The sequence below is a fragment of the Notolepis coatsorum genome (genome assembly GCF_963971535.1).
Source record: "Notolepis coatsorum genome assembly, chromosome: 14".
In the NCBI taxonomy this organism is placed as follows: Eukaryota; Metazoa; Chordata; class Actinopteri; order Aulopiformes; family Paralepididae; genus Notolepis; species Notolepis coatsorum.
The window spans coordinates 58,884,540-58,898,969 of NC_140178.1; the positions used below are offsets into that span (position 1 = coordinate 58,884,540).

The 14,430-nt window shown below is 44.3% G+C and overlaps 1 protein-coding gene across 1 annotated transcript in view; it reads right to left on the reverse strand.

The window, feature by feature from the left end:
- The window catches only part of LOC311240251 (serine/threonine-protein phosphatase 4 catalytic subunit B-like), a 44,590-nt gene continuing 30,160 nt past the window's right edge, over positions 1–14,430 (reverse strand). Inside the window, 1 exon segment of the mRNA XM_084328804.1 lies at positions 1–1,100. Within this exon segment, the coding sequence (XP_084184930.1) occupies positions 971–1,100 (130 nt within the window). The 3' untranslated portion in view covers positions 1–970.

Below are 14,430 nucleotides of genomic sequence, written 5' to 3' on the forward strand. Positions count from 1 at the left end.
CATTGATACAAAAACTTTATTCTCACAATATCAAAATCGACAGACCTACAGAGATTTGTAGATTGGAGGAATCAAGGAAGTGGAGATTGTAAAACAAAAACTCTTTTGAATGTAGCAATTCCTTTTGACCAGTAATTGTTTATTTCTGTGTAGCACTGAGTAATCATGTTAAATAATGACACATAATAGTTAAAAACAGAGGTTATTTAGCTGTGTGGGAGAAAGACCGTTTTGAAATGATTGTGCTGTGATGACGTTTGTATTATGTCCGTTTTTCTTTAAACATTTGTATTGTTCTTTTGTACTGTGTTACCATGTTGCTCTTGGGACAGGGACACAATTGCCCTCTTGGAACACGATAAAGCTCCAATTTGAATCAAATCCTGGCTGCAACAATTATACAAAAATCAAAGAGATCAAAATAAAGCAGTGTTAAGAGAATATATGCATAAAAGAAAATCACAAAATGAGAAATTATGATATTTCCTACATCTGCATATCTTAAAAAAAAAAAAAACAAGAAAAGAAAATATAACTCCTTCCTGGTACCCCTCAATCTATGTAACGTGTTCATCGTGTAAAAATACTACAGGGTTTGTGGGAGGGGCCGGGGGGGGTTATATCTACAGGGAGTGAGATAGAAAGAGGGACGTTAGATGGAAATGGAAGGAGAGGAGAAAAGAAAAGGGGGGACCTCCGATGGCCATTTCATTTCAGAGACTCCTCACCTCTATCTGTGACCACTCTTGTCAGGCATGGGAACTGTGAAGCCTTCCCTTTACACATAAGATACAAACTCAAGGCTTTAAGAGAGATTTGGGTTTCTGCCCTATTGCTTGAACTGGGCTTGGTCTCTGTGAGATTGAACAAGGCGAAGAGGTTATTGGGTGGTTGGTGTGAAAATGGGAGAGCGAGAGAGAGGAAACACAGGACTGTTCCAACGTCAGGGGGATTTGGAATCCTCCTGGGCTCACAGGAAGTAGTCGGCCACTGGCTTCTTGGAGGGGATGCCCCTGGTCTCCTGTGGAGCTGCTTCAAAGATGATGAACTCCCGCTGTAAGTGCTCATCCAGCTCCAAAATGGCCGCCACGTTGCCACATCTGGGAGAAAGCGAGAGAGAAGGTTATAGTGAGACCGTCTGACAAGTGGCAAGAAGCCACGGCTGATTTTACATTAAAAAGGGCATGTCACCCCAAAAAAAAATCTAAAAACAAAAAGAGTTAGGCCCATAAATATTTGGACATTGACATAATTTTGGCTCTGTACACCACCACAATAGACTTGAAATGGAAACAATCAAGATGTGCTTTCATTTGAGGGTATTTACATCCAAATCAAGTGAACAGTGTAGGAATTACAGTTACTACTTGTGCACCCCTCTATTTAAAAAGGGACCAAAAGTAAATGGACAAACTAACAATCCAATCATGAATAAAATGGTCACTTTTAGTCTTCAGTTCCTGCTTGTTTTTGGGGGGCAGTTTCCATTCAGTTTTGTCTTCAGCAAGTGAAATGCATGCTCAATTGAATTCAGGTCAGGTGATTGACTTGGCGATTGCATAACATTCCACTTCTTTGCCTTAAACAACTCTGGTTGCTTTCGCAGTATGCTTCGGGTCATTCATTGTCCATCTGTACTGTGAAATGCCATCCAATGAGTTCTGAAGCATTTGGCTGAATATGAAGAGATAATATTGCCTGAAACACTTTCACGCTTTCGACAGCAGTCACATCATCAATAAATACATGGGAACCAGTTCCATTGGCAGCCATACATTACTAATGCTCTCCTCAATTACCAAGGCTCTATACTTTTTTCTCCTTAGCTCGACTGGAACAGCGTATTGCATTAGGTGTCAGTAACTTCAACGTTTCCTCTGTACAATAGTTCTAGTGCCATAAAGCGTAGGCAAGCCACGCCTCTATTATATCCTTTATTAGCTCCTTTATCAGATACCAACACTACCACCACCATGCTTCACTGGTGAGGTGGTATGCTTTGGATCATGAGCAATTCCTTTACTTCTCCATTCTCTTCCCATTATTCCGGTACAAGTTGATCTGTTGTGGACAGCGACTCCTACAGGTCGGTTGGGGGACGCCTGCACAGCAGAGACAGGAAATGGCGGGGGTAGTTTGAGCCTCCCACACGTTACACCTCGCCAATGAGAGTCCGCGCTGGCAGGTGAAAAGATGCGACAGGCTGCCTCCACATGTATCGGAGAAGACACGTGATGCAAGGCTTCTATCCTCCCTACAACCGACCAGTGGGGGGCATATGCAAGCAACATTCAAGACAGGGGAGGGAGAATTGGCACGAGAGGTAAATTGGGATGGGGAGAAAAATCACAGAAAAAAGGAGAAAAAGTAGATTAAAAAAAATAACTACACTACCCAGCTCACACTGGTGTGAAAAAAAAATTGTGATTTTCATGATTATTATTGTTGCCATAAAATACAACGTATATTGTTTCTTTACCTTTCTGTGAACGTCTACAAAAAAACTGCATCACAATCTGGTGAGAAATGGTGGAGCCATGGACATTATACAAAAGTAACTGTACTTACAGATTAGATTTCGGGCACCTGGTGGTAGGAGATTTGGCCTGATCCATAGATGTATGACTTGGCCATAATAAGGTCATTTATAGGCCTGATATTCTATATTCATATTTTAAATTGCATGTGTCCGGATGGCAAAATTCAGTATTGTATCTACAAAATCTTTCAGCCCTTTATTCATTTGCTTCGATAGTCTGGTCACGTCTGGTTAATGTCAGCATGGTGTTATTCACCGTCAAAGATGGAATAATTTTTTTAATAAAATGTATATTCTCCTTTGGTTCATTATATTTACTCAACCATAGTAACAGACGCAATATTTCTGACACTGGGAATACATTCCCAGAGGTCCATAGATGTCCCTAGATACCAAGAACATGCTAATGGGCCTTGTAGAAGTGGAGCAATCATCCATTTACTTGGGTATGTACTTTTAGGTGAATCTTCTGAAAATATAGCTAGGGCTTAAGAGGCTAAGCACATAACGTGCACCGGGACGTATACGTCCCGACGTGCCCGTGAGCAGGACGCACGAAAGTCACTGCACTTTGCGAGGGTCTAGTGGCTGCATTTTTCGCCGAACATATAAATGATTGTTCGAAAGATCCATTTGTTGCTGTTCGAATGCCACCTCACCTCGGTTCTCGAGTTACATGACGATGTCAGGCGAGCGTCTTTTTACGCACCGCACGTCAGATGACCACCCCGGACTCGAGACACTCCAGAACTGCCAATCATCCGCTGATGGAGAAAACTATTGGTCAGCGCTGTAGCCAATGAGTGTACCTTTCCAACGATACCCCACGTGGGGGGGTACAAAAAGGGATCTAGGTGAAAGTTGATGAGCGAAAACCAGAAGTCAATCAGACTCCAGAACAAACAGCGGTGGATGAGGGTTTGGATTTTTTTGTCCGTTATACTCGGACGTCTCTCAAAGACCCATTTCTGAAAGGATTTTTATAGAATTTGGACCTGTACTACATAAGACTTCAGGCTAAGGAACTGCAGTGTTATGGAATTATGGAATATTGGAATATGTAATCTTGCACTACAGAAAAATGTGAGTACACAAGTTCAACTCAAGTTCAGACCTCTTACTCTATTTCATTAGCACCAAAAGTGATTTTCCTTTTTTGCATTAGTAACTTCAGAATGTTATCTTTCAAAAAGAGACCAGGCTCATGCATGTGCTATAATTATAAAGCTAAGCTTTGCAAAAAAAGTTTGCAGTCCTCAAGTTCAAAACAGAATTGCTCCACCTGCCGGCCAAATCCTCCCCCCTGACCGACCTTTCCATCAGTCAAGAATGCAGCCGTGACCGCGTCCCCGACTGCCAAGAACCTTGGTGTTGTCCTCGACGACCAGTTGAATTTCTCTGCTCACATCGCAGCGACAACCAGAACCTGCAGATTCCTCCTGAGCAACGTCAGAAGGATCCGCCGCTTCCTGACAAAAGAAGGCACCCAACTCCTCGTCCAATCAACGGTCATCTGCCGCCTCGACTACTGCAACGCACTGCTTGCTGGCCTCCCGGCCACTGCCACCAAGCCTCTTCAACTCATTCAGAACACAGCGGCCCGCCTGATCTCAAACCTACCGAAGTCGGCCCATGTCACCCCACTTCCTAGGGACCTGCACTGGCTCCCCATTGCTGCACGAATCCGCTTCAAGGCCCTCGACCTGGCATACCGTGCGGCAAAGGGAACCGCTCCCGCCTACCTCCGGTCAATGGTCTCCCTCAAGACCCCTACGCTCTGCATCTTCTGGCCGTCTCAGACCCACTCCTATCCGAGCTCCGGGAGAGTCATCAAGGAGAACCTGCCCTCTCTCAGTCCTTGACCCACAATGGTGGAATGAACTACCCACCCCAGTTAGGACAGCCGAAACAATCCAATATTTCGCCGTCTACTAAAGACGCACTTCTTCAACCATTATCTGAAAAGAAAAAGAAAAAAAAATCTAACCCTAACTAACATGTATTGTCATGCACTTGTCCTAATAAACTAACCTACACTGTAGCACGCAATACTTTGATGAACATTGTTACTCAGCTGATAGTTGTGCCCTTCCTGATGACTTGTTGTACAGAACTTGTAAGCCGCTTTGGATAAAAGAGTCAGCTAAATGACTAAATGTAAATGAAAGCAAAAAATTGCCACTTTTCACACATAGTCTGCCAGGCATTCAGGGATTAAAGCAAAAAAATTATCCTGACTGAACTTTTTTTCAGGCCAAGTCATATTCTTAGGTCGCTTTCACACAGGGGCTGTTTGGTCCGGACTATCGGACCAGAATTCGATAGTCCGGTTTTTCGGGTTTGTGTGAATGCGCGTCGAACTCGGTCCGCGGACCAAAGACGCGAACTCTGGTCCGCCTGAAAACGTAGGTCTCGGTTCGGCTTCATCGAACCAAACGCGGACCAAACGTAGGAAGTCACCTGATAAACCATCTTGGTTGGGTATATTATTACCGCGGCATTCACTGCAAAACAAGCACACTGCATCTATCTATCTATCTATCTATCTACTGTGCATCTTGGGGTAGAACAAGGAAGAAAAAAAACACAGCTGTTATTATTAATATTACCGCGGCGCGCATTCACTGCAAAACAAGCACACTGCATCTATCTATCTATCTATCTATCTACTGTGCATCTTGGGGTAGAACAAGGAAGAAAAAAAACACAGCTGTTATTAATATTATTACCGCGGTGCGCATTCACTGCAAAACAAGCACACTGTGTAAACATGTCTCGTGGACAGACTTGGGGGGGCAGAAGACCAAATAAAACAGCTGCTTGTGGGGAATGTGGGCACTCACAAAAACAACGAGGTGTACAAGTTGTTTAGCGAGAGGATGGCGGTAATGGGAATTATAGTCGAACGATGGATCAATGCCACGTCTCTGCTACTATCACGCTCACGCAGTTTGTGTTGACGCGCATTTCACTTCCTGAAAGGGAGGGATTTCCACTCTCCATTGTGTCCAATAGACGAGCGCCCTTTTCGACCGCGTGACATTGTTCAGAAAGTTCAGTGCGCTCTTGACAAATTGCTGTGTGAATGCAGACGAACCAAATGAAGAATGCAACAATGTTGCAACTTCACCACCAGAACCGCACCAAGTCCACCAAAACTATATGTGAAAGCGACCTTATTTGAACCTCCACTGTTTTTTTTAATAGCGTTAGCGTTTTAAGGGAGCCTACTTGTAGAGCCTACTGTCCTGACTGTGACTATAGACCCTACTGTTGTGGTTGTTGTGCCAGGCAGGGAGGCTGTGTGCTGGAGAGCGTGAATGCAAGTCTTGTGGCTAGCTTCTGATTGATAGCGAGCTAGCACCCTTTTCCCATTACTTTGAACCATGAACTAAACGGCTTGTTATCATACAAACAAGGGACTAAACACGTTTTGCAATTATGCCACAACAACAATGGACAGTCTCCTCCCCACCGTATGTATATATTTTTTACCACCCACCCACCCCCTCCTAATGTACAGTCTCCTCCTCATTGTATTATTTGCATATCGTATATGTGACAAATGTAACAGTACTATATACCTGTAAGTCATGTATGTCCCTATGTCATAAATGTCATGAATGTTGTGTATGTCATAAATGTCACTATGAATTGAAAATGGGGGACCCTGATGTAAACAAGACAAAACGTGTTTCTCTGGTCTGCATCCCCTTAACAATTGTGTGTATTGCTACTGTATTTACCAGATCCAGAGTGAATGAATGAATGAAAACTTTATTTAATACACAAGACCCTCTTCTTGGGACCAAGTAAGGTTTCGTCCAATGTACCAGTAAATCTGGTATGTCATAAGTGTATAGATGTAGCAGTACTGTCTATCTGTATGTCGTGTATGTCATATATGTTATGATGAATTGAAAATGGGGGACCCTGATGTAAATAAGACGAAGTCTTTCTCTGGTCTGCATCCCCTTAACAATTGTGTCTATTGAGCTGTACTGTACCCATTCTGCAATCTGTTAATAAAATGTTCAATCAATCAATCAATATTTAACAGATTGCAGAATGGGTACAATACAGTATGGCTCAATACACACAATTGTTATGGGGATGCAGACCAGAGAAAGACGTTTGTCTTGTTTACATCAGGGTCCCCCATTTCCATTTTCAATTCATAGTGACATTTATGACATACACAAGATACATGACATCTATGGCATAGGGACATACATGACATACAGCAGGGCTATTCAACTAAATTGTTCAGGGGGCCACATTGTCAGAAACCCAAGGGGCCAGGGGCCGGACTGCCACGGCGCCTCCCCGTGCTATGAATATATGTACACTTGACACAACACGCAACCACATTTTCACAACTTTTATTTAACTACATTGCAAAAGTAGTATACTTTTCAAAGTGCTTCATTTATGTGCCACATCTGCAACATCTCCTGCAAAAAGTGCTTCATTTATGACTGTGCAACAACTGCAACATCTCCTCCTCAACATTTCAATATAAAAATAAAATAAAAAACAAACAAGTGCATGATGTGCATCTGAACATTCTAACATTGACACTTGAACAAAAAAACACATTTATAGTGCAGCTGAGCTTATGAAAAAGTGCTTCATGTCTGTGCAACAACAGCAAATCACAGCATCTTATTAGCACTTATTGTCCACTCTTAACTCTCAAACATCAGGGGGGTGGGGGGCAGACAGGCCTAGCCTACATACACACATCTAATGAGAGCGATTGCACTTCTTTGACTGGGCAATGGCAGAGAAAGAGGGTTCATAGGAAGTGAGGGCTACCCGCAAACAGTGATGCAAATGCTCATTTGTCAAGGAGGCACGTTGCTTGTTTTAATGGCATTCATGTGAGAGAAACTGGATTCACAGGTGTATGTTGAGCCAAACATTGTTAGCACAGATATTGCCAGCGTTTTTATTTTGGGGAATGTCTTGACATGAATACACTTTATCCAAAATGTTGTGGTGGATTCATTCTCAAGTGCCTGCTTCAGAGCAGATGATGCTTGCATGTCAATTATTTCAAGTTGCAGGAGACCTTCATCAATGTGAAGTGATGCAAGGAACTCTTGTACTTTTGTGGAAATAGCAGCTACATTGGCAAATGGGTTGCTCACAAAATGCATCAATTCTCTGGACATGTCAAATTCATCAAATCGACTTGCAAAGTTTTCCCTCAATTTATCAATGAAATCTGTCATTAATTGAGTGACTTTTGGCTCAATTGTGCGTGTTAACGTTGACATGAAAAGAAAAAAGTAAAAAAAGAAAAAAAAAAAATTCATTTTTTTTTTTATATTTTTTTATTATCATGTAATCTTTGGCGGGCCGGTCAGAATCATCCCGCGGGCCGGATCTGGCCCGCGGGCCGCCAGTTGAATAGCCCTGCCCTAGACCATTTGATAACTATGACGTGGAAATGGTACCCAATGCACTATCAGATCACTGTTATTTACTCCTAAAAGGATAATTTGGTATACCGTCATCACGAGCCCCAAGATGGCGATTTAACTCGATATTGCTGAAAAACAAGGAATTCATTACACAACTCAAAGAAGCTCTTTCTGTATTCCTACTGGAGAATGCGAAATCGGTATAGGACCCCAGAATATTATGGATGTCGGTAAAGGGATTGATCAAGGATTTTACCGGGTACTTTTCCTCCAAAATACGCAAGAATCGTTGTTCAAAACTGGCAGAGCTGGAAACGCTTTACTCTACGTTATTTTCCTCTTTACAATACAACAACAATACAACACTTTAGGCCTAGAATGGCCAGCAGAAATCAGACGGGAGAACGGCGGCAAGGAAAAGAACAAAGGGTACGGCAGGAAGAGGCACAGAGGGAGACGTGGAGGTATTAGGCTGAGACTAAAAAGAGCTGCTTACCGCCCAGCAATTCCATCCATCTTTCTGGCGAATGCCTGTTCGTTGGAGGGTAGGATGGATGACCTAAGGGCGAGGGTCCGGTTCCAACGGGAGATGAGAGACATCAACATCATGTGTCTCACGGAAACATGGCTCACGTCGGCGACTCCGGACAAAAGAGTCTCTCCCTCGTACGTGCAGATCGAACGGCTGCCTCAGGAAAGAGCATCGGCGGCGGGGTCTGCCTCCTCACGAACAATTCCTGGGTTAATCCCGAAGGGGTGCATGTTCTCTCGAGCTCGTGTTCCCCGGACATGGAACACCTTTCTATCCTGTGCCGTCCGTTCCACCTCCCCAGGGAGTTCACCGCGGTCATCATGACCGCCGTATATATTCCCCCACAGGCGAATACTGGCAAAGCGCTGGGAGAACTACATGACCACCTCAACAGACACCAGATCAAACATCCGGACGCAGGGATGATAGTGGCTGGCGATTTCAACCAGGCAAACCTGAAGAAAGTGATGCCGTCCTTTTTTCAGCACATCGCCTGCTCCACCAGAGGGAGGAACACACTCGACCACTGTTATTCCCTGTTCAGAGCCGGCTACAAGGCAGTAGCCGCTCCGCCATTAACGGGGTCCTCAAGCTCGAGTGACCACGACTCCATCTTGCTATTTCCCGCATACCAACAAAGATCACGTGACGCCGTCGTGTCACGTGAGACAAAGAAGTGGACCGACGAATCAGAGGCCACGCTCCAGGACGTGTTAGCAGACACGGATTGGGATATGTTCCAAGGCAGCGCCAGTGACGTCAGCGAGCTCGCAGACACAGTGGTGAGCTACATAACAACAATAGCTGATAGTATCGTCCTCACGAAAAAGGTGAGGGTTTTCCCAAACCAGAAACCGTGGGTAGAGAGCAGCTCTGAACTCTCGCACCACCGCCTACAACCTGGGTAGAGAGTCAGGAAACATGGAGTATAAGGCTTCAGTCTATACTCTACGCAAGGCTGTTAAACTTGCTAAGAGGACATATGCTGACAAACTGGAGACACAAATGGCACAAAACGACACAAGAGGATTATGGTAGGGACTGAAGACAATAACTGACTATAAAGTCAGCGCCCCCTCAATGGGGAGCGAAGACGCCTCCCTCGCGGACAAGCTCAACACCTTCTACGCTCGGTTTGGTGTAGACAGTGGCGCTGCTGGCTCTCCGGCTAGTGACGTCACTGGCGCGCCGGCTGTTGTGGAGGGGGGGGCAACCGCGGGGGGGCGGGGACGCTCTCTCGTTGTCGGAACACAGTGTGAGAAGAGCATTTATGCAGGTGAACACCAGGAAGGCTGCTGGCCCAGATGGTATAACAGGACGCATACTCAAGTCCTGTGCCAACCAGCTGGCCCCGGTGTTCACCGCCATATTTAATCAATCCCTGGCGGAGTCAGTGGTCCCTGCCTGCTTCAAGATGTCTACCATCATCCCTGTACCGAAGAAACCCTCCCCAACATGTCCAAATGACTACAGACCGGTGGCACTCACCTCTGTGGTCATGAAATGTTTCGAGAGGCTGGTCAAGGACCACATTTGTGCCTCCCTCCCCAGTGATATGGACCCTATGCAATTTGCATACAGGACAAACCGGTCCACTGACGACGCGGTCTCCCAGGTACTGCACAGCACCCTCTCTCACCTTGACCGTCAGAAGGGGGGCTATGTGAGACTGTTGTTCATTGACTACAGCTCAGCGTTCAACACCATAGTCCCCACCAGACTGGTGGACAAACTGATCGAGCTGGGTCTGAGCTCCGCCCTGAGCGCCTGGGTACTGGACTTTCTGAGCGAAAGACCCCAGGCGGTCAGGGTGGGGGGTCAGACCTCCAACACCATCACCCTGAGCATCGGGTCCCCCCAGGGCTGTGTTCTGAGCCCCCTGCTGTACTCACTCTACACACACGATTGTGTGGCCAAGTTCAGCTCCAACTCCATAGTGAAGTTCGCAGACGACACGGTGGTGGTGGGGCTGATCTCGGACAACGACGAGAAGGCCTACCGGGAGGAGGTTGAGGTACTGGAACGCTGGTGCCAGGACAACAGCCTGCTCCTGAACATTGGTAAAACCAAGGAGCTGATCGTGGATTATAGGAGAGGACAGCAGGAGACGCACACACCACTGATGATTAACGGGGCTACCGTGGACAGGGTGAGCAGCTTTAAGTACCTGGGGGTCCACATCTCAGAGGATCTGACATGGTCAACACACATACACAGTAGTAAAGAAGGCGAAACAGCGCCTCTACCACCTGAGACAGTTAAGGATGTTCAGAGTATCGGGGAAGATACTCCAGTCCTTCTACTCAGGAGCTGTAGAGAGCATCCTGACCGGAAACATCACTGCCTGGTATGGAAACAGCACGGCACAGGACAAGAAGGCCCTACAGAGAGTGGTGCGCTCAGCCGAGCGTACCACGGGTATTGCACTACCTCCCCTGCAGGTTCTATACAACAAGAGGTGCAAATCCAGAGCCTGCAGAATAATGAAAGACCCCCACCACCCCAATAACAGCCTGTTTCAGCTGCTGAGGTCAGGCAGACGCCTGCGAACCCCAGCTACTAGGACAGAGAGGCTTAGGCTTAGCTTCTTCCCCCAGGCCATCAGAGTCCTGAACAATGAACATTGAGTACCACAGAACACTGAACTATCCACACATAAGCACACATGAGCACACACACGACACGCACGCTGTGCACGCTCACACACTAGCAGCCACTTTAACACTTTAACATGAGCGGGCACACACTCATGCCGCACACACTCACACTTATTGCCAAAAGGAAAGGCCACTTTTAATCAGTATTAGTAACAGTGTATTGCACTACCAAAGCTACCTAGCATGTCCTATATGCTCTGTAAATAACTATGTACAGATACCGATTTTGATGCCACACCATGTTACCTGTTATTGCACAAATCTTTTTGTATTGGATTCTATTATATGTTGTACCCACTGTATTGCACATCGTTACGGGCAAGACCAACCGCATTTCATTGTATACTCGTATGCCGTGACAAATAAAACTCTTGACTTTACTTGACTACTCGGTTCGACTGGAAACTCAAATGAATGTGTTAAAAAAAGAGATTAATGCCATTTATAAACAACAATCTGAAGTTCAAATACGTAGCACAAGACAACAGCATTACTTTCATGGTTCTAAACCAAGTCACATACTAGCTATGCCATTAAGAGCCAACGCAAAGTTTGCAGATATAACTACCATTAAGGCACAGCAAGGACTTGTTACAGACCCTAAAAAAATCAACGAGACATTCAAAGAGTTCTACTCCAACTTGTACAAATCAGAAACGGCCTTCGATCAAAACAAAATAGACACATATCTTAATCAAATTAACCTTCCTAAACTATCAAGAGGATGACGCTAAACAGTTAGAAACACCCATCACACTAGATGAACTTAGGGAGGCCATATCTGAAATTTCAGTGGTAGGGCTCCTGGAAGAGACGGTATCCCATAGGGCTGTCTTAAATGCTTCGAAGCTTCGAACGTTCGATTCGATGGCACAAGCTTCGAACATTAAAAAAAAATCGAAGTTTAAAAAAAAAAAAATTATTTATTTTTCAAAACAATTTTTTTCAAAAAAAAATTTTTTACTTCGATTTGTGTGTAGGTGTGTGTGTGTGTGTGTGTGTGTGTGTGTGTGTGAACTACCCATCCCAGTTAGGACAGCCGAATCCCGTCCAATCTTTCGCCGTCGACTAAAGACTCACTTCTTCAACCATTATCTGAAATGATTAAAAAATAAAAATGAAAAAAATCTAACCGTGACTAACCTTACTGTCATGCACTTGTCCTAATAAACTAACCTACACTGTAACATGCAACACTTTGATGAACATTGTTACTCAGCTGATAGAGTTGTACCCTTCTTGCTGTCTTGTCGTACAGAACTTGTAAGTCGCTTTGGATAAAAGCGTCAGCTAAATGACTAAATGTAAGTGTGTGTGTGTGTGTGTGTGTGTGTGTGTGTGTGTGTAGGTGTGTGTGTGTGTGTGTGTGTGTGCGCGCGCACCTTGTAGAATTCCACACATAAGAAAGAAAGATACTGGGATGAATAAACAAAATAGGAAATAAAATGTAGAAATGCATGCAATACATAAATAAATATGAATCTCCATATATGAAATATAACATTTAGATAAGGTGCTACTGTTTTTTAGTAATAACTATAAAGTAATGGTATTTATTCAACAACAGGTGATTGTATAGATTAGTATTAGTATCAGTAATTGAAAACTATCTCAATGAGTTCACCCACGGAAAGGTTGTTGGCACATTAGTTCCACACGGACATTATTCGTTGCTGCACTTGCTTCCACAAGAAGGCTCCGTTTAGTACCAGAGGCTCTGTTGTTGTGATTTTTGCACAATAAATATTCAACTTTCTCTTTTGAGACTCCGCCTCAGACTCTTATCATTTGGCACTAAAAGCTAAACATTGTCGCCGATATGGCTGTCCGCAACATGTCATTAATTGTGTATGCGACGTGCAATTGTGCAATGATAACGTTACCGTGAGCTAGGTTAGCTAGCATCAGCTACCGGTATATGGAAAGACTGTAACGTTACTGCCGGTGACATTGTGATTTAACTTGGAATACTCCTTTGCCAACTTGCTGTACTTTGCTTGCAGATCTGCAGCCATTATTGCTGGATTATGAATAGCCCCAACTTTAGCCAAGGTAACGTCAAAGCTAGCTTTCGGTTAGCTGTTCAATGCTAATAACACCAGCCACCAAGCGAACTCATCAGAGCTCCCCGTCAACAGCGCTGTCGGGACGATGGCATTTTAAGAAAGTGCTTTGCTGTTAAAATGACAATTGACACTTTAATTCACGGTCGATTAAGCACACGTTTGTTTTATAATGCTCACTCAGCGAGTAGGGTATATCTACAGAGCCCAACGTCCGCAGTGTTGTTGATAAATTACGTCATATGGTATCGGAGCGCAACATTAGAGGGTACTCGCCGATACCGATACCAGCATTTTAGGCAGTATCGGTGACATTTCCGATACTGGTATCGGTATCGGAACAACTCTAGTAGTTATAGACCCTTAAGCCTCCTCGGAACCGATATCAAGCTGTACTCAAGGTATTAGCCATCAGACTTCAAAAGCATATGACGTCTTTAGTTCATCCTGACCAGACTGGCTTCATAAGAGGCCGCTTGATCACGGATAATATAAGACGTTATTACATGTGCTAGATGCCAGCAAGGATGACACCACACCTAAGGCGATGCTGTCCCTGGATGCGATGAAAGCCTTTGATAGGTTGGAATGGTCTTATCTATGGGCAGTATTAGAAAGGATGGGGTTAGGAAAAGGATTCATTGATATGATTAAAGTATTATACAAAGACTCATCGGCCATGATTACAACAGGTATAATCACCTCCGAAATCTTTCCGGTATCAATGCTCCTCTAGACAGGGTTGCCCTTTTAGTCCCGGACTATTCGCTTTATCATTAGAGCCTTTAGCACAATATATAAGACAATCCCAATCCATAGAACCAATCGCAATCAAGGGCACACAACATCATATTAGTTTATATGCGGACGACGTAATATTGTTCATGCAAAACCCTAACACCTCAATGCCTCATCTTCTCAAGTTGATTGATGACTTTGGCAATCTATCGGGATTTAGGATAAATTGGCCAAAGTCGGCTTTCCTTCCACTTAATGCCCCTGCAAAGAATATACTCCTTCCAGAAGAAATACCAATGGTTAAACACTTCAGATGTTTAGGAGTTGAAGTATTCCCTACTATAAGCCAAACGGTGAAGTACAATTACATAAAAATCCAAGATAAGATCAAATACGACTTTGACAGGTGGTCCAAACTTAAAAAATCAGTACAAGCACGGTATCAATAGTTAAGATGGATGTTCTACCTAGA